This window comes from Salmo salar, unplaced genomic scaffold (genome assembly GCF_905237065.1).
Source record: "Salmo salar unplaced genomic scaffold, Ssal_v3.1, whole genome shotgun sequence".
Lineage (NCBI taxonomy): Eukaryota > Metazoa > Chordata > Actinopteri > Salmoniformes > Salmonidae > Salmo > Salmo salar.
Genome location: NW_025548683.1, coordinates 3,262 through 25,163, shown reverse-complemented (window position 1 = coordinate 25,163; position 21,902 = coordinate 3,262). Strand labels below are relative to the sequence as shown.

At 46.3% G+C, this 21,902-nt stretch overlaps 1 protein-coding gene across 1 annotated transcript in view; it reads left to right on the top strand.

The window, feature by feature from the left end:
• The window catches only part of LOC106590787 (semaphorin-7A-like), a gene marked incomplete at its 5' end in the record, with an annotated part of 53,243 nt that extends 31,683 nt beyond the window's left edge, over window positions 1-21,560 (top strand). Inside the window, one exon of the mRNA XM_045712652.1 lies at window positions 21,309-21,560. Coding sequence (XP_045568608.1) covers window positions 21,309-21,491 — 183 coding nt within the window. The remainder of the gene's footprint in view (window positions 1-21,308) is intronic.
• Between the last annotated feature and the right edge of the window lie 342 nt (window positions 21,561-21,902).

The following is a 21,902-nucleotide window of genomic DNA, read 5'->3' as shown; positions in this document are numbered from 1 at the left end:
CCCATCTCCTCATTGGTTATACCCACGTGGGTGACTGAAAGACGAACGAGGTCATGAAACCTAATTTATGAAAGTTGCCAATCGCAATATAAATATATCTGCACCAACACTCCCCGTTATCCCACAGATTCCAGTCATTCCTGAGAACAGCTGTAACAGCACCTTGACTGTTTATTCTACTGCAGTACAAGGCCCTCCCTTCTAGCAGCCCAGCTGCGTCTTAGCAGCCCAGCTATTTGTTGGAGAAGACTGTATATACTGTAATGTAGGCTAACCATACCACCAGGGGAATCTTCAAAGCCACTAACATTCTAGCTACTGTATTTAAAAAAAAAAGAATTAGTATGTGAAGAGATTGGAACAGAACCATCTGTGTAGATAAACACTACATGGCCTTCAAAAGACTAAACTTCCACTGTGAGACATCTATCTCGGTTCCCATGTTTGTTACTGGTCCGATTTTTAAAGGGGTCACAGTTGTGGAAACATTGAAATGAAGGCTTGGTTCTTCTTCAGTGTCTTTGTTCTGATGATGTCATCGTTGTGCAGCGGCATAATGAGGATGGTGATGATGATGGTGGTGGTGAGGATGATGGGGATAATAATGGTGATGGTGATGATGATAATGTTGATGATGGTGATGATGATGGTGATGGTGATGAGGATGATGGTGATGAGGATGATGGTGGTGAGGATGATGATGTTGATTATGGTGATGAGGATGATGGTGATGAGGATGGTGGTGGTGGTGATGGTGGTGATGGTGATGATGATAATGTTGATGATGGTGATGATGATGGTGATGGTGATGGTGGTGATGGTGATGAGGATGATGGTGGTGAGGATGATGGTGATGGTGGTGATGGTGATGATGGTGATGATGATGATGATGATGGTGATGAGGATGATGGTGATGAGGCTATACTGTTGTCATGACCTGGTCCTTTTCTGGGTGTATATCCTGTCTTCCAGCCTCTCTCACTCTTTCCTACACCCAGGTTCTGTTATCTCAGGTAGTAAATTCCTGGCATGGGACTCTCTCCCGCTGGCCATGCAGTATGGAGAGAATTTACACAGTAGAACAAAGGAACTTCTACTACATCACAGAATTTGAGAACTGGACAATATCCATATTTTTGGAGAATGTGTAAACGGTCTCTATTGCCACTCCACACTGCCCTTTCTCACCTGGACAAAAGGAACACCTATGTGAGAATGCTGTTCATTGACTACAGCTCAGCGTTCAACACCATAGTGCCCACGAAGCTCATCAATAAGCTAAGGATCCTGGGACTAAACACCTCCCTCTGCAACTGGATCCTGGACTTCCTGACGGGCCGCCTCCAGGTGGAAAGGATAGGTAACAACACGTCTGCCACGCTGATCCTCAACACTAGGGCCCCTCAGGGGTGCGTGCTCAGTCCCCTCCTGTACTCCCTGTTCACCCACGACTGCACGGCCAGGCACGACTCCAACACCATCATTAAGTTTGCCGACGACACAACAGTGGTAGGCCTGATCACCGACAACAATGAGACAGCCTATAGGGAGGAGGTCAGAGACCTGGCAGTGTGGTGCCAGGACAACAGCCTCTCCCTCAATGTGAGCAAGACAAAGGAGCTGATTGTGGACTACAGGAAAAGGTGGGCCGAACAGGCCCCCATTAACATCAACTGGGCTGTAGTGGAGCGGGTTGAGAGTTTCAAGTTCCTTGGTGTCCACATCACCAACAAACTATCATGGTCCAAGCAAACCAAGACAGTCGTGAAGAGGGCACGACAAAACCTATTCCCCCTCAGGAGACTGAAAAGATTTGGCATGGGTCCTCAGATCCTCAAAAGGTTCTACAGCTGCACCATCGAGAGCATCCTGACCGGTTGCATCACCACCTGGTATGACAACTGCTCTGCCTCCGACCGTAAGGCACTATAGAGGGTAGTGCGAACGGCCCAGTACATCACTGGGGCCAAGCTTCCTGCCATCCAGGATCAAAAGGCTCCTCAACTGCTCCTACACCCAAGCCATTAGACTTGGTACCGGTACCCCCTGTATTTAGCCTCGTTATTGTTATTCTTATTGTGTTACTTTTTATTATAACTTTTTATTTTAGTCTACTTGCTAAATATTTTCTTCTTCTTGAACTGCACTGTTGGTTAAGGGCTCGTCAGTCAGCATTTCACGGTAAAGTCTGCACTTGTTGTGTTCGGCGCATGTGGCAAATAAAGTTTGATGTTGAGATGTGTCTGTTACTTGAACTCTGTGAAGCGTTTATTTGGGCTGCAATTTCTGAGGCTGGTAACTCTAATGAACTTATCTGTCACGGGTATCGTCGGTGAAGGAGGACCAAAATGCAGCAGGACTGTGTTTGTTCATTTTGAACATTTATTAAGTCAAAATGTACCAGATTGTGAACACGCACCTCCAGGCTAGTGCGGGAGCGGGAACAGGACGAGTCGGACTGGGTTGACGCACTTCCGGGTCCGCACGAGAGACAGGAGCTGGAAACCCAGGGCTATGGAGGCGCACAGTCGGTCTTGATCCTACCTCCTGCACAACCCGTCTTGGCTGGATGGAACTAGTAGCCCTGTACGAGCGGGGTGCTTGTACAGGGCAGACTGGGCTGTGCAGGGGCCTGATGGTAGCCGTGCGTGAGCGGGAGTTGGGTAGCCTGGTCCTCGGAGGCGTACCGGCGACCAGATGCGCTGCGCAGGCATCATCCTACCAGGCTGGATGCCCGCTCTAGCACGGCACCTGCGAGGGGCTGGAATAACGCGCACCGGACTGTGCGTGCGTATGGGTGAGATAGTGCGCTCCTCAGCGAAACATGGCGCTCTCCACCTCATACGCTCCTCCATATAACCACGGGTAGCTGGCTTCCGGCTCTTCCTAGGCCTAGCCAAACTACCCGTGTGCCCCCCCAAAAAAAATTATTGGGGGTGCCTCTCGTGCTTCTCCCTCAGCGCGTCCAAGGCCTCGTACCTCCGCCTCTCTGCCTTGGCTGCCTCAATTTCCCACTGCGGGCGGCGATAATCCCCAGCCTGGTGCCAAGGTCCAGCCCCGTCTAGAACTTCCTCCCAGGTCCATCTCTCCCGCCAGTCCAACTCGAAGTCCCCTTTCTTCTGCTGCTTGGTCCTTAGTTGGTGGGAGATTCTGTCACGGGTATCGTCGGTGAAGGAGGACCAAAATGCAGCAGGACTGTGTTTGTTCATTTTGAACATTTATTAAATCAAAATGAACTCAAAAACAACAAACAAGAGAACGACCGATCCACTGACAGTCTGGCAAGGCACTTGGCTAAACACAGAACAATCTCCCACAATTAAACAAACAAACACACCCAACTAATATAGGACTTCCAATCAAAGGCAACACCACACAGCTGCCTTCAATTGGAAGTCCACCCCAATTAACCAAACATAGACATACAACTAACTAGATAAACATAGAAATACGTAAACAAAGATCATAACCCAAAAACCCGGAAATACTAAATCAAACACCCTTTTCCCAAAACACCACCCCGAACCACATAAAACAAATACCCTCTGCCACGTCCCGACCAAACTACAATAACAAATAACCCTTATACTGGCCAGGACGTGACATTATCCTCTGCAGCAGAGGTAACTCTGGGTCATCATTTCCTGTGGCGGTCCTCATGAGAGACAGTTTCATCATAGCTCTGAAATATGAAAACATTTAATTATAATAATGGAATTTTGGAGCAAAAAACTGAAGTAGACAAAAAATTCAAACCAAATTTGAAAATGCCCTACCAACGTTTTATGTTGTCTATGACCACTTTAGAGTCCTGCAGCACAGCATTTTGTGGGTGAAGTTGAAGTCAGGTCCAATGTTGACTATGCAAAGAGGGGAAGAAGCTGGACCATCCTATAAATATTTATATAATATATACAATTTACAGGAACCAATTTAGCAGACACTTTGAGCCAAAGCGACTTACAGTCGTGTGCGAATACATTTTTATGTATGGGTGGTCCTTTGGATTTGAACACCTTATCATGGTGTTGAAATGCTCTACCAAGATGCATCACAGGGTTATGAATGATTTGTGAAGACTCAATTTAATTTGATTTATAAAGCCTTTATTAAGCCGTGCTTATGCCACCCTTTATAAAGCACAGGTTTATGTCTTTTTATTTATTCTTTTTACATAGTTGTTTATGTCACATTTGACATTGGTGGTTATATCACACAGTTATGCCACATTTATGAACCCTTTATAGAGCATGCCATACAGTTATAGATGATTTGTAACACGTTTATGAAGGCTTTATGAAGCCTTTATAACCTGCATGCCATTTTAAAGTGGGACTCAAATATTGTGTGCACGCTCTCTACTGGCCAACTACTTGATGTATTACATTGATGTCAGAAGGTGAACAGTGGTTTTCTCACGGTGCATAATGTTTCCTGTGATCTTGTAATAAATATAACAAGTGTAGGTGAAGGAAGTTGAACTCACAGAGTTGAGTTAGTCTGAGAACGACGCCTATATTGTTTTCAGTTTGATATTTCCTCCATCCATCTACGGTACGTATTTTTGTATCTACCTTTTTAGATATATATCGTGTGACTAGTACACAGTAAGACATCTATTATTGTCTCTGAAAACGGGGGAAGGAGAGGAGATGGAAAATGTTTACCAGGGCCATTGATACTCACAGTTTATGAGAACCTGAGACCTGGGCTAGTGGTTAGTGCTGCCTTCCGTCTCCTGTAACACGACGCCGACCTTAAGAGACCAGGAAGTGTTTTTCCATCCAGCTCAGATGCAGTTCAGTGGCTGCTGATTTAGACCCACTGGGGGGGAAAAAAATGGTTGAATCAACATTGTTTCATTTCAACCCCAAAAAATTCAATGGGATGATGTTGAATCAATGTGGAAAACTGATTTTGGAATTTAATTTTAGTTTTTGTTGATTTCAAGTTGGATTAGATGTATATTAGCAGTGTTTTCCATTCAGTTCAGAACCAGTTTAGACCCAGTTCAGACCCAGTTTAGACCCAGTTCAGACCCAGTTCAAACCCAGTTCAAACCCAGTTCAGACCCAGTTCAGAGCCAGTTCAAACCCAGTTCAGACCCAGTTCAAACCCAGTTCAGACCCAGTTCAGACCCAGTTCAGACCCAGTTCAAACCCAGTTTAGACCCAGTTCAGACCCAGTTCAAACCCAGTTCAGACCCAGTTCAGACCCAGTTCAGACCCAGTTCAGACCCAGTTTAGACCCAGTTCAGACCCAGTTCAGACCCAGTTTAGACCCAGTTCAGACCCAGTTCAGACCCAGTTCAGAACCAGTTTAGACCCAGTTTAGACCCAGTTTAGTGGTTACTGACCTACAGTGTGTTTGACCTACCTATCCTGGCTTAACGCCTCCACTAGTCATGGCATAATGAGACCATACCTATTGTACACTAGATATTCAAAAGTATGTGGACACCCCTTCAAATGACAAGTCGGATGGAAAATTACTGAGGATAATAGCGGATGATATTGCCACTCCTATTTGCCACATCTTCAATTTAAGCCTACTAGAGAGCAGTGCCCTCAGGCCTGGAGGGAAGCTAAAGTCATTCTGCTACCTAAGAATAGCAAAGCCCCCTTTACTGGCTCAAATAGCCAACCAATCAGCCTGTTACCAACCCTTAGTAAACTTCTGGAAAAAATAGTTTGACCAGAAACAATGCTATTTCACAGTAAACAAATTGACAACAGACTTTCAGCACGCTTATAGAGAAGGACATTCAACAAGCACAGCACTTACACAAATGACTGATGATTGGCTGAGAGAAAATGATTTAAAAAAGATTGTGGGGGGCTGATTTATTACAGGCTGACTACACCGCTCGCGTCGCGTGCGCTCGCGTTGCAAAATTAATTTAGACATACATGTTATTCAATAATTGCACCCACACTGTTCGCACGCGCCAAAGAGCATCTGCGTTGCCAAGGGCTAAAATAGAAGTCAGTTCTATTTCTGACGCAGATCATGCTGCAAGTCCTGCCTCTCCCATCTCCTCATTGGTTTATAGAAGCAGGTACCCACGTCCCATCTCCTCATTGGTTATACCCACGTGGGTGACTGAAAGACGAACGAGGTCATGAAACCTAATTTATGAAAGTTGCCAATCGCAATATAAAGTCAAAAGACGAAAAAGCCTGGAAGGAGGAGAGATGACTAGAAACTATTTGGTTGACCGTTTTATGTGTGGATTAATTGTCGGAGTAGAGGACCTTGTGCATTTCAGGTAAAATAACAACTCAATGTTTATATCCCAGTAGAAATTAGCAAGCAACAGCAAGCTAGCTAAATAGGACAAATTAGCTAGCTAAATTGCCATAAGTGTTTAATGCTTTTCGACCTGTCCCCAAATGAATATAATTGGTTCATAGTTTGTTTTGATATTTCAACCTGCGTGTTGTGATCGCGTTTAGTGTGGGGGGACAAAATACATTTATGCACGATGGCGCATGATAGTGCACGCACGCAAACGGTTTGGGTTCCGTGTTAGACTTCAGTGGGGCTTTTGACATTATCGATCATAGTCTGTTGCTGGGGAAAAAGGTATAATTTGAGTGATTTTACTGATCTGACTCCAGGATAGATTACAAGCTCCGTTTCATCAAAGCTCTGAACCATAGTTCTATCTAGTACTGTCTGGTTATATCTGCACCAACACTCCCCGTTATCCCACAGATTCCAGTCATTCCTGAGAACAGCTGTAACAGCACCTTGACTGTTTATTCTACTGCAGTACAAGGCCCTCCCTTCTAGCAGCCCAGCTGCGTCTAGCAGCCCAGCTATTTGTTGGAGAAGACTGTATATACTGTAATGTAGGCTAACCATACCACCAGGGGAATCTTCAAAGCCACTAACATTCTAGCTACTGTATTTAAAAAAAAAAAAAATTAGTATGTGAAGAGATTGGAACAGAACCATCTGTGTAGATAAACACTACATGGCCTTCAAAAGACTAAACTTCCACTGTGAGACATCTATCTCGGTTCCCATGTTTGTTACTGGTCCGATTTTTAAAGGGGTCACAGTTGTGGAAACATTGAAATGAAGGCTTGGTTCTTCTTCAGTGTCTTTGTTCTGATGATGTCATCGTTGTGCAGCGGCATAATGAGGATGGTGATGATGATGGTGGTGGTGGTGAGGATGATGGGGATAATAATGGTGATGGTGATGATGATAATGTTGATGATGGTGATGATGATGGTGATGGTGGTGATGGTGATGAGGATGATGGTGATGAGGATGATGGTGGTGAGGATGATGATGTTGATTATGGTGATGAGGATGATGGTGATGAGGATGGTGGTGGTGGTGATGGTGGTGATGGTGATGATGATAATGTTGATGATGGTGATGATGATGGTGATGGTGATGGTGGTGATGGTGATGAGGATGATGGTGGTGAGGATGATGGTGATGGTGGTGATGGTGATGATGGTGATGATGATGATGATGATGGTGATGAGGATGATGGTGATGAGGCTATACTGTTGTCATGACCTGGTCCTTTTCTGGGTGTATATCCTGTCTTCCAGCCTCTCTCACTCTTTCCTACACCCAGGTTCTGTTATCTCAGGTAGTAAATTCCTGGCATGGGACTCTCTCCCGCTGGCCATGCAGTATGGAGAGAATTTACACAGTAGAACAAAGGAACTTCTACTACATCACAGAATTTGAGAACTGGACAATATCCATATTTTTGGAGAATGTGTAAACGGTCTCTATTGCCACTCCACACTGCCCTTTCTCACCTGGACAAAAGGAACACCTATGTGAGAATGCTGTTCATTGACTACAGCTCAGCGTTCAACACCATAGTGCCCACGAAGCTCATCAATAAGCTAAGGATCCTGGGACTAAACACCTCCCTCTGCAACTGGATCCTGGACTTCCTGACGGGCCGCCTCCAGGTGGAAAGGATAGGTAACAACACGTCTGCCACGCTGATCCTCAACACTAGGGCCCCTCAGGGGTGCGTGCTCAGTCCCCTCCTGTACTCCCTGTTCACCCACGACTGCACGGCCAGGCACGACTCCAACACCATCATTAAGTTTGCCGACGACACAACAGTGGTAGGCCTGATCACCGACAACAATGAGACAGCCTATAGGGAGGAGGTCAGAGACCTGGCAGTGTGGTGCCAGGACAACAGCCTCTCCCTCAATGTGAGCAAGACAAAGGAGCTGATTGTGGACTACAGGAAAAGGTGGGCCGAACAGGCCCCCATTAACATCAACTGGGCTGTAGTGGAGCGGGTTGAGAGTTTCAAGTTCCTTGGTGTCCACATCACCAACAAACTATCATGGTCCAAGCAAACCAAGACAGTCGTGAAGAGGGCACGACAAAACCTATTCCCCCTCAGGAGACTGAAAAGATTTGGCATGGGTCCTCAGATCCTCAAAAGGTTCTACAGCTGCACCATCGAGAGCATCCTGACCGGTTGCATCACCACCTGGTATGACAACTGCTCTGCCTCCGACCGTAAGGCACTATAGAGGGTAGTGCGAACGGCCCAGTACATCACTGGGGCCAAGCTTCCTGCCATCCAGGATCAAAAGGCTCCTCAACTGCTCCTACACCCAAGCCATTAGACTTGGTACCGGTACCCCCTGTATTTAGCCTCGTTATTGTTATTCTTATTGTGTTACTTTTTATTATAACTTTTTATTTTAGTCTACTTGCTAAATATTTTCTTCTTCTTGAACTGCACTGTTGGTTAAGGGCTCGTCAGTCAGCATTTCACGGTAAAGTCTGCACTTGTTGTGTTCGGCGCATGTGGCAAATAAAGTTTGATGTTGAGATGTGTCTGTTACTTGAACTCTGTGAAGCGTTTATTTGGGCTGCAATTTCTGAGGCTGGTAACTCTAATGAACTTATCTGTCACGGGTATCGTCGGTGAAGGAGGACCAAAATGCAGCAGGACTGTGTTTGTTCATTTTGAACATTTATTAAGTCAAAATGTACCAGATTGTGAACACGCACCTCCAGGCTAGTGCGGGAGCGGGAACAGGACGAGTCGGACTGGGTTGACGCACTTCCGGGTCCGCACGAGAGACAGGAGCTGGAAACCCAGGGCTATGGAGGCGCACAGTCGGTCTTGATCTTACCTCCTGCACAACCCGTCTTGGCTGGATGGAACTAGTAGCCCTGTACGAGCGGGGTGCTTGTACAGGGCAGACTGGGCTGTGCAGGGGCCTGATGGTAGCCGTGCGTGGAGCGGGAGTTGGGTAGCCTGGTCCTCGGAGGCGTACCGGCGACCAGATGCGCTGCGCAGGCATCCTCCTACCAGGCTGGATGCCCGCTCTAGCACGGCACCTGCGAGGATTTCAAGTTGAATTAGATGTATATTAGCAGTGTTTTCCATTCAGTTCAGAACCAGTTCAGACCCAGTTCAGATCCAGTTCAAACCCAGTTCAGAACCAGTTCAGACCCAGTTCAGAACCAGTTCAGAACCAGTTCAAACCCAGTTCAGAACCAGTTCAGACCCAGTTCAGAACCAGTTCAGAACCAGTTCAAACCCAGTTCAGACCCAGTTCAGAACCAGTTCAAACCCAGTTCAGACCCAGTTCAAACCCAGTTTAGACCCAGTTCAGACCCAGTTCAGAACCAGTTCAAACCCAGTTCAGACCCAGTTCAAACCCAGTTTAGACCCAGTTCAGACCCAGTTTAGACCCAGTTCAGAAACAGTTTAGACCCAGTTCAGACCCAGTTTAGACCCAGTTCAGACCCAGTTCAAACCCAGTTCAGAACCAGTTCAGACCCAGTTCAAACCCAGTTCAGACCCAGTTCAAACCCAGTTCAGACCCAGTTCAGACCCAGTTCAGACCCAGTTTAGACCCAGTTCAGACCCAGTTCAGACCCAGTTTAGACCCAGTTCAGACCCAGTTCAGAACCAGTTTAGACCCAGTTTAGACCCAGTTTAGTGGTTACTGACCTACAGTGTGTTTGACCTACCTATCCTGGCTTAACGCCTCCACTAGTCATGGCATAATGAGACCATACCTATTGTACACTAGATATTCAAAAGTATGTGGACACCCCTTCAAATGACAAGTCGGATGGAAAATTACTGAGGATAATAGCGGATGATATTGCCACTCCTATTTGCCACATCTTCAATTTAAGCCTACTAGAGAGCAGTGCCCTCAGGCCTGGAGGGAAGCTAAAGTCATTCTGCTACCTAAGAATAGTAAAGCCCCCTTTACTGGCTCAAATAGCCAACCAATCAGCCTGTTACCAGGATAATAGCGGATGATATTGCCACTCCTATTTGCCACATCTTCAATTTAAGCCTACTAGAGAGCAGTGCCCTCAGGCCTGGAGGGAAGCTAAAGTCATTCTGCTACCTAAGAATAGCAAAGCCCCCTTTACTGGCTCAAATAGCCAACCAATCAGCCTGTTACCAACCCTTAGTAAACTTCTGGAAAAAAATAGTTTGACCAGAAACAATGCTATTTCACAGTAAACAAATTGACAACAGACTTTCAGCACGCTTATAGAGAAGGACATTCAACAAGCACAGCACTTACACAAATGACTGATGATTGGCTGAGAGAAAATGATTTAAAAAAAGATTGTGGGGGGCTGATTTATTACAGGCTGACTACACCGCTCGCGTCGCGTGCGCTCGCGTTGCAAAATTAATTTAGACATACATGTTATTCAATAATTGCACCCACACTGTTCGCACGCGCCAAAGAGCATCTGCGTTGCCAAGGGCTAAAATAGAAGTCAGTTCTATTTCTGACGCAGATCATGCTGCAAGTCCTGCCTCTCCCATCTCCTCATTGGTTTATAGAAGCAGGTACCCACGTCCCATCTCCTCATTGGTTATACCCACGTGGGTGACTGAAAGACGAACGAGGTCATGAAACCTAATTTATGAAAGTTGCCAATCGCAATATAAAGTCAAAAGACGAAAAAGCCTGGAAGGAGGAGAGATGACTAGAAACTATTTGGTTGACCGTTTTATGTGTGGATTAATTGTCGGAGTAGAGGACCTTGTGCATTTCAGGTAAAATAACAACTCAATGTTTATATCCCAGTAGAAATTAGCAAGCAACAGCAAGCTAGCTAAATAGGACAAATTAGCTAGCTAAATTGCCATAAGTGTTTAATGCTTTTCGACCTGTCCCCAAATGAATATAATTGGTTCATAGTTTGTTTTGATATTTCAACCTGCGTGTTGTGATCGCGTTTAGTGTGGGGGGGACAAAATACATTTATGCACGATGGCGCATGATAGTGCACGCACGCAAACGGTTTGGGTTCCGTGTTAGACTTCAGTGGGGCTTTTGACATTATCGATCATAGTCTGTTGCTGGGGAAAAAGGTATAATTTGAGTGATTTTACTGATCTGACTCCAGGATAGATTACAAGCTCCGTTTCATCAAAGCTCTGAACCATAGTTCTATCTAGTACTGTCTGGTTATATCTGCACCAACACTCCCCGTTATCCCACAGATTCCAGTCATTCCTGAGAACAGCTGTAACAGCACCTTGACTGTTTATTCTACTGCAGTACAAGGCCCTCCCTTCTAGCAGCCCAGCTGCGTCTAGCAGCCCAGCTATTTGTTGGAGAAGACTGTATATACTGTAATGTAGGCTAACCATACCACCAGGGGAATCTTCAAAGCCACTAACATTCTAGCTACTGTATTTAAAAAAAAAAAAAAATAGTATGTGAAGAGATTGGAACAGAACCATCTGTGTAGATAAACACTACATGGCCTTCAAAAGACTAAACTTCCACTGTGAGACATCTATCTCGGTTCCCATGTTTGTTACTGGTCCGATTTTTAAAGGGGTCACAGTTGTGGAAACATTGAAATGAAGGCTTGGTTCTTCTTCAGTGTCTTTGTTCTGATGATGTCATCGTTGTGCAGCGGCATAATGAGGATGGTGATGATGATGGTGGTGGTGAGGATGATGGGGATAATAATGGTGATGGTGATGATGATAATGTTGATGATGGTGATGATGATGGTGATGGTGGTGATGGTGATGAGGATGATGGTGATGAGGATGATGGTGGTGAGGATGATGATGTTGATTATGGTGATGAGGATGATGGTGATGAGGATGGTGGTGGTGGTGATGGTGGTGATGGTGATGATGATAATGTTGATGATGGTGATGATGATGGTGATGGTGATGGTGGTGATGGTGATGAGGATGATGGTGGTGAGGATGATGGTGATGGTGGTGATGGTGATGATGGTGATGATGATGATGATGATGGTGATGAGGATGATGGTGATGAGGCTATACTGTTGTCATGACCTGGTCCTTTTCTGGGTGTATATCCTGTCTTCCAGCCTCTCTCACTCTTTCCTACACCCAGGTTCTGTTATCTCAGGTAGTAAATTCCTGGCATGGGACTCTCTCCCGCTGGCCATGCAGTATGGAGAGAATTTACACAGTAGAACAAAGGAACTTCTACTACATCACAGAATTTGAGAACTGGACAATATCCATATTTTTGGAGAATGTGTAAACGGTCTCTATTGCCACTCCACACTGCCCTTTCTCACCTGGACAAAAGGAACACCTATGTGAGAATGCTGTTCATTGACTACAGCTCAGCGTTCAACACCATAGTGCCCACGAAGCTCATCAATAAGCTAAGGATCCTGGGACTAAACACCTCCCTCTGCAACTGGATCCTGGACTTCCTGACGGGCCGCCTCCAGGTGGAAAGGATAGGTAACAACACGTCTGCCACGCTGATCCTCAACACTAGGGCCCCTCAGGGGTGCGTGCTCAGTCCCCTCCTGTACTCCCTGTTCACCCACGACTGCACGGCCAGGCACGACTCCAACACCATCATTAAGTTTGCCGACGACACAACAGTGGTAGGCCTGATCACCGACAACAATGAGACAGCCTATAGGGAGGAGGTCAGAGACCTGGCAGTGTGGTGCCAGGACAACAGCCTCTCCCTCAATGTGAGCAAGACAAAGGAGCTGATTGTGGACTACAGGAAAGGTGGGCCGAACAGGCCCCCATTAACATCAACTGGGCTGTAGTGGAGCGGGTTGAGAGTTTCAAGTTCCTTGGTGTCCACATCACCAACAAACTATCATGGTCCAAGCAAACCAAGACAGTCGTGAAGAGGGCACGACAAAACCTATTCCCCCTCAGGAGACTGAAAAGATTTGGCATGGGTCCTCAGATCCTCAAAAGGTTCTACAGCTGCACCATCGAGAGCATCCTGACCGGTTGCATCACCACCTGGTATGACAACTGCTCTGCCTCCGACCGTAAGGCACTATAGAGGGTAGTGCGAACGGCCCAGTACATCACTGGGGCCAAGCTTCCTGCCATCCAGGATCAAAAGGCTCCTCAACTGCTCCTACACCCAAGCCATTAGACTTGGTACCGGTACCCCCTGTATTTAGCCTCGTTATTGTTATTCTTATTGTGTTACTTTTTATTATAACTTTTTATTTTAGTCTACTTGCTAAATATTTTCTTCTTCTTGAACTGCACTGTTGGTTAAGGGCTCGTCAGTCAGCATTTCACGGTAAAGTCTGCACTTGTTGTGTTCGGCGCATGTGGCAAATAAAGTTTGATGTTGAGATGTGTCTGTTACTTGAACTCTGTGAAGCGTTTATTTGGGCTGCAATTTCTGAGGCTGGTAACTCTAATGAACTTATCTGTCACGGGTATCGTCGGTGAAGGAGGACCAAAATGCAGCAGGACTGTGTTTGTTCATTTTGAACATTTATTAAGTCAAAATGTACCAGATTGTGAACACGCACCTCCAGGCTAGTGCGGGAGCGGGAACAGGACGAGTCGGACTGGGTTGACGCACTTCCGGGTCCGCACGAGAGACAGGAGCTGGAAACCCAGGGCTATGGAGGCGCACAGTCGGTCTTGATCTTACCTCCTGCACAACCCGTCTTGGCTGGATGGAACTAGTAGCCCTGTACGAGCGGGGTGCTTGTACAGGGCAGACTGGGCTGTGCAGGGGCCTGATGGTAGCCGTGCGTGAGCGGGAGTTGGGTAGCCTGGTCCTCGGAGGCGTACCGGCGACCAGATGCGCTGCGCAGGCATCCTCCTACCAGGCTGGATGCCCGCTCTAGCACGGCACCTGCGAGGATTTCAAGTTGAATTAGATGTATATTAGCAGTGTTTTCCATTCAGTTCAGAACCAGTTCAGACCCAGTTCAGATCCAGTTCAAACCCAGTTCAGAACCAGTTCAGACCCAGTTCAGAACCAGTTCAGAACCAGTTCAAACCCAGTTCAGAACCAGTTCAGACCCAGTTCAGAACCAGTTCAGAACCAGTTCAAACCCAGTTCAGACCCAGTTCAGAACCAGTTCAAACCCAGTTCAGACCCAGTTCAAACCCAGTTTAGACCCAGTTCAGAACCAGTTCAGAACCAGTTCAAACCCAGTTCAGACCCAGTTCAAACCCAGTTTAGGACCCAGTTCAGACCCAGTTTAGACCCAGTTCAGAAACAGTTTAGACCCAGTTCAGACCCAGTTTAGACCCAGTTCAGACCCAGTTCAAACCCAGTTCAGACCCAGTTCAGACCCAGTTCAGACCCAGTTCAAACCCAGTTCAGACCCAGTTCAAACCCAGTTCAGACCCAGTTCAGACCCAGTTCAGACCCAGTTCAAACCCAGTTTAGACCCAGTTCAGACCCAGTTCAGACCCAGTTCAGACCCAGTTTAGACCCAGTTTAGACCCAGTTCAGACCCAGTTCAGACCCAGTTCAGACCCAGTTTAGACCCAGTTCAGACCCAGTTCAAACCCAGTTCAGACCCAGTTCAGACCCAGTTCAGACCCAGTTCAAACCCAGTTCAGACCCAGTTCAAACCCAGTTCAGACCCAGTTCAGACCCAGTTTAGACCCAGTTCAGAAACAGTTTAGACCCAGTTCAGACCCAGTTTAGACCCAGTTCAGACCCAGTTCAAACCCAGTTCAGACCCAGTTCAGACCCAGTTCAGACCCAGTTCAAACCCAGTTCAGACCCAGTTCAAACCCAGTTCAGACCCAGTTCAGACCCAGTTCAGACCCAGTTCAAACCCAGTTTAGACCCAGTTCAGACCCAGTTCAGACCCAGTTCAGACCCAGTTTAGACCCAGTTTAGACCCAGTTCAGACCCAGTTCAGACCCAGTTTAGACCCAGTTTAGTGGTTACTGACCTACAGTGTGTTTGACCTACCTATCCTGGCTTAACGCCTCCACTAGTCATGGCATAATGAGACCATACCTATTGTACACTAGATATTCAAAAGTATGTGGACACCCCTTCAAATGACAAGTCGGATGGAAAATTACTGAGGATAATAGCGGATGATATTGCCACTCCTATTTGCCACATCTTCAATTTCAGCCTACTAGAGAGCAGTGCCCTCAGAAAAAATAGTTTGACCAGAAACAATGCTATTTCACAGTAAACAAATTGACAACAGACTTTCAGCACGCTTATAGAGAAGGACATTCAACAAGCACAGCACTTACACAAATGACTGATGATTGGCTGAGAGAAAATGATTTAAAAAAAGATTGTGGGGGCTGATTTATTACAGGCTGACTACACCGCCCGCGTCGCGTGCGCTCGCGTTGCAAAATTAATTTAGACATACATGTTATTCAATAATTGCACCCACACTGTTCGCACGCGCCGAAGAGCATCTGCGTTGCCAAGGGCTAAAATAGAAGTCAGTTCTATTTCTGACGCAGATCATGCTGCAAGTCCTGCCTCTCCCATCTCCTCATTGGTTTATAGAAGCAGGTACCCACGTCCCATCTCCTCATTGGTTATACCCACGTGGGTGACTGAAAGACGAACGAGGTCATGAAACCTAATTTATGAAAGTTGCCAATCGCAATATAAATATATCTGCACCAACACTCCCCGTTATCCCACAGATTCCAGTCATTCCTGAGAACAGCTGTAACAGCACCTTGACTGTTTATTCTACTGCAGTACAAGGCCCTCCCTTCTAGCAGCCCAGCTGCGTCTAGCAGCCCAGCTATTTGTTGGAGAAGACTGTATATACTGTAATGTAGGCTAACCATACCACCAGGGGAATCTTCAAAGCCACTAACATTCTAGCTACTGTATTTAAAAAAAAAAAAAATTAGTATGTGAAGAGATTGGAACAGAACCATCTGTGTAGATAAACACTACATGGCCTTCAAAAGACTAAACTTCCACTGTGAGACATCTATCTCGGTTCCCATGTTTGTTACTGGTCCGATTTTTAAAGGGGTCACAGTTGTGGAAACATTGAAATGAAGGCTTGGTTCTTCTTCAGTGTCTTTGTTCTGATGATGTCATCGTTGTGCAGCGGCATAATGAGGATGGTGATGATGATGGTGGTGGTGAGGATGATGGGGATAATAATGGTGATGGTGATGATGATAATGTTGATGATGGTGATGATGATGGTGATGGTGGTGATGGTGATGAGGATGATGGTGATGAGGATGATGGTGGTGAGGATGATGATGTTGATTATGGTGATGAGGATGATGGTGATGAGGATGGTGGTGGTGGTGATGGTGGTGATGGTGATGATGATAATGTTGATGATGGTGATGATGATGGTGATGGTGATGGTGGTGATGGTGATGAGGATGATGGTGGTGAGGATGATGGTGATGGTGATGATGATGATGATGATGGTGATGAGGATGATGGTGATGAGGCTATACTGTTGTCATGACCTGGTCCTTTTCTGGGTGTATATCCTGGCTTCCAGCCTCTCTCACTCTTTCCTACACCCAGGTTCTGTTATCTCAGGTAGTAAATTCCTGGCATGGGACTCTCTCCCGCTGGCCATGCAGTATGGAGAGAATTTACACAGTAGAACAAAGGAACTTCTACTACATCACAGAATTTGAGAACTGGACAATATCCATATTTTTGGAGAATGTGTAAACGGTCTCTATTGCCACTCCACACTGCCCTTTCTCACCTGGACAAAAGGAACACCTATGTGAGAATGCTGTTCATTGACTACAGCTCAGCGTTCAACACCATAGTGCCCACGAAGCTCATCAATAAGCTAAGGATCCTGGGACTAAACACCTCCCTCTGCAACTGGATCCTGGACTTCCTGACTGGCCGCCTCCAGGTGGAAAGGATAGGTAACAACACGTCTGCCACGCTGATCCTCAACACTAGGGCCCCTCAGGGGTGCGTGCTCAGTCCCCTCCTGTACTCCCTGTTCACCCACGACTGCACGGCCAGGCACGACTCCAACACCATCATTAAGTTTGCCGACGACACAACAGTGGTAGGCCTGATCACCGACAACAATGAGACAGCCTATAGGGAGGAGGTCAGAGACCTGGCAGTGTGGTGCCAGGACAACAGCCTCTCCCCTCAATGTGAGCAAGACAAAGGAGCTGATTGTGGACTACAGGAAAAGGTGGGCCGAACAGGCCCCCATTAACATCAACTGGGCTGTAGTGGAGCGGGTTGAGAGTTTCAAGTTCCTTGGTGTCCACATCACCAACAAACTATCATGGTCCAAGCAAACCAAGACAGTCGTGAAGAGGGCACGACAAAACCTATTCCCCCTCAGGAGACTGAAAAGATTTGGCATGGGTCCTCAGATCCTCAAAAGGTTCTACAGCTGCACCATCGAGAGCATCCTGACCGGTTGCATCACCACCTGGTATGACAACTGCTCTGCCTCCGACCGTAAGGCACTATAGAGGGTAGTGCGAACGGCCCAGTACATCACTGGGGCCAAGCTTCCTGCCATCCAGGATCAAAAGGCTCCTCAACTGCTCCTACACCCAAGCCATTAGACTTGGTACCGGTACCCCCTGTATTTAGCCTCGTTATTGTTATTCTTATTGTGTTACTTTTTATTATAACTTTTTATTTTAGTCTACTTGCTAAATATTTTCTTCTTCTTGAACTGCACTGTTGGTTAAGGGCTCGTCAGTCAGCATTTCACGGTAAAGTCTACACTTGTTGTGTTCGGCGCATGTGGCAAATAAAGTTTGATGTTGAGATGTGTCTGTTACTTGAACTCTGTGAAGCGTTTATTTGGGCTGCAATTTCTGAGGCTGGTAACTCTAATGAACTTATCTGTCACGGGTATCGTCGGTGAAGGAGGACCAAAATTCAGCAGGACTGTGTTTGTTCATTTTGAACATTTATTAAGTCAAAATGTACCAGATTGTGAACACGCACCTCCAGGCTAGTGCGGGAGCGGGAACAGGACGAGTCGGACTGGGTTGACGCACTTCCGGGTCCGCACGAGAGACAGGAGCTGGAAACCCAGGGCTATGGAGGCGCACAGTCGGTCTTGATCTTACCTCCTGCACAACCCGTCTTGGCTGGATGGAACTAGCAGCCCTGTACGAGCGGGGTGCTTGTACAGGGCAGACTGGGCTGTGCAGGGGCCTGATGGTAGCCGTGCGTAGAGCGGGAGTTGGGTAGCCTGGTCCTCGGAGGCGTACCGGCGACCAGATGCGCTGCGCAGGCATCCTCCTACCAGGCTGGATGCCCGCTCTAGCACGGCACCTGCGAGGATTTCAAGTTGAATTAGATGTATATTAGCAGTGTTTTCCATTCAGTTCAGAACCAGTTCAGACCCAGTTCAGATCCAGTTCAAACCCAGTTCAGAACCAGTTCAGACCCAGTTCAGAACCAGTTCAGAACCAGTTCAAACCCAGTTCAGAACCAGTTCAGACCCAGTTCAGAACCAGTTCAGAACCAGTTCAAACCCAGTTCAGACCCAGTTCAGAACCAGTTCAAACCCAGTTCAGACCCAGTTCAAACCCAGTTTAGACCCAGTTCAGACCCAGTTCAGAACCAGTTCAAACCCAGTTCAGACCCAGTTCAAACCCAGTTTAGACCCAGTTCAGACCCAGTTTAGACCCAGTTCAGAAACAGTTTAGACCCAGTTCAGACCCAGTTTAGACCCAGTTCAGACCCAGTTCAAACCCAGTTCAGAACCAGTTCAGACCCAGTTCAAACCCAGTTCAGACCCAGTTCAAACCCAGTTCAGACCCAGTTCAGACCCAGTTCAGACCCAGTTTAGACCCAGTTCAGACCCAGTTCAGACCCAGTTTAGACCCAGTTCAGACCCAGTTCAGAACCAGTTTAGACCCAGTTTAGACCCAGTTTAGTGGTTACTGACCTACAGTGTGTTTGACCTACCTATCCTGGCTTAACGCCTCCACTAGTCATGGCATAATGAGACCATACCTATTGTACACTAGATATTCAAAAGTATGTGGACACCCCTTCAAATGACAAGTCGGATGGAAAATTACTGAGGATAATAGCGGATGATATTGCCACTCCTATTTGCCACATCTTCAATTTAAGCCTACTAGAGAGCAGTGCCCTCAGGCCTGGAGGGAAGCTAAAGTCATTCTGCTACCTAAGAATAGTAAAGCCCCCTTTACTGGCTCAAATAGCCAACCAATCAGCCTGTTACCAACCCTTAGTAAACTTCTGGAAAAAATAGTTTGACCAGAAACAATGCTATTTCACAGTAAACAAATTGACAACAGACTTTCAGCACGCTTATAGAGAAGGACATTCAACAAGCACAGCACTTACACAAATGACTGATGATTGGCTGAGAGAAAATGATTTAAAAAAAGATTGTGGGGGGCTGATTTATTACAGGCTGACTACACCGCTCGCGTCGCGTGCGCTCGCGTTGCAAAATTAATTTAGACATACATGTTATTCAATAATTGCACCCACACTGTTCGCACGCGCCAAAGAGCATCTGCGTTGCCAAGGGCTAAAATAGAAGTCAGTTCTATTTCTGACGCAGATCATGCTGCAAGTCCTGCCTCTCCCATCTCCTCATTGGTTTATAGAAGCAGGTACCCACGTCCCATCTCCTCATTGGTTATACCCACGTGGGTGACTGAAAGACGAACGAGGTCATGAAACCTAATTTATGAAAGTTGCCAATCGCAATATAAAGTCAAAAGACGAAAAAGCCTGGAAGGAGGAGAGATGACTAGAAACTATTTGGTTGACCGTTTTATGTGTGGATTAATTGTCGGAGTAGAGGACCTTGTGCATTTCAGGTAAAATAACAACTCAATGTTTATATCCCAGTAGAAATTAGCAAGCAACAGCAAGCTAGCTAAATAGGACAAATTAGCTAGCTAAATTGCCATAAGTGTTTAATGCTTTTCGACCTGTCCCCAAATGAATATAATTGGTTCATAGTTTGTTTTGATATTTCAACCTGCGTGTTGTGATCGCGTTTAGTGTGGGGGGGGACAAAATACATTTATGCACGATGGCGCATGATAGTGCACGCACGCAAAACGGTTTGGGTTCCGTGTTAGACTTCAGTGGGGCTTTTGACATTATCGATCATAGTCTGTTGCTGGGGAAAAAGGTATAATTTTAGTGATTTTACTGATCTGACTCCAGGATAGATTACAAGCTCCGTTTCATCAAAGCTCTGAACCATAGTTCTATCTAGTACTGTCTGGTTATATCTGCACCAACACTCCCCGTTATCCCACAGATTCCAGTCATTCCTGAGAACAGCTGTAACAGCACCTTGACTGTTTATTCTACTGCAGTACAAGGCCCTCCCTTCTAGCAGCCCAGCTGCGTCTTAGCAGCCCAGCTATTTGTTGGAGAAGACTGTATATACTGTAATGTAGGCTAACCATACCACCAGGGGAATCTTCAAGGCCACTAACATTCTAGCTACTGTATTTAAAAAAAAAAGAATTAGTATGTGAAGAGATTGGAACAGAACCATCTGTGTAGATAAACACTACATGGCCTTCAAAAGACTAAACTTCCACTGTGAGACATCTATCTCGGTTCCCATGTTTGTTACTGGTCCGATTTTTAAAGGGGTCACAGTTGTGGAAACATTGAAATGAAGGCTTGGTTCTTCTTCAGTGTCTTTGTTCTGATGATGTCATCGTTGTGCAGCGGCATAATGAGGATGGTGATGATGATGGTGGTGGTGAGGATGATGGGGATAATAATGGTGATGGTGATGAGGATGATGGTGATGAGGATGATGGTGATGAGGATGATGGTGGTGAGGATGATGATGTTGATTATGGTGATGAGGATGATGGTGATGAGGATGGTGGTGGTGGTGATGGTGGTGATGGTGATGATGATAATGTTGATGATGGTGATGGTGATGGTGGTGATGGTGATGAGGATGATGGTGGTGAGGATGATGGTGATGATGATGATGGTGGTGATGGTGATGATGATGATGGTGGTGAGGATGATGGTGATGATGATGATGTTGATTATGGTGGCGATGTCATTCCACAGGTGGATGAAGGCGGTTCTAAGCGGTTCTTGCAGAACATGTGGACGTCGTTCCTGAAGGCTCGGCTGGTGTGTGGGATTCCCAACGACTCGCTCTACTTTAACCGTCTCCAAGACGTCTACGTGCTTCACGCGGAGGAATGGAGAGACTCGCGAGTCTATGCTCTGTTCACTAGCAGCTGGTGAGGAAATGATCCTGTCTCTGTTGTCTCCCAGCAGCTACTGAGTTCTCCCAATGCCCCAAATTCTAAACTACAATGTCACTGGAGCGGTATTCTGACTTGAGATCTGCACGCTTTACCTCAGATTTTTCGAGCAGGTCTCCCATTGACAACAATAAATGCTATTTTAACAGAACACAAAGATAACAGTGTTCTGTTTAAACAAAGGTTCTTCCTGATGTTGTCGGTGTTGATCGTCTCTGTGTTCTGTTTTGATCCGAGAACAGATGACCAGAGGATCTGGGTTGTTCTGACTAGGTTTTATTTTCTGATCGTGACAGGAAACAATTCCAGAAACAAATGCTGTGCCGCCTTTTTATACGCCAACTCTGCAAAGAACAATAAACGACGAAAGGGGACATGAATAGCCATGGTA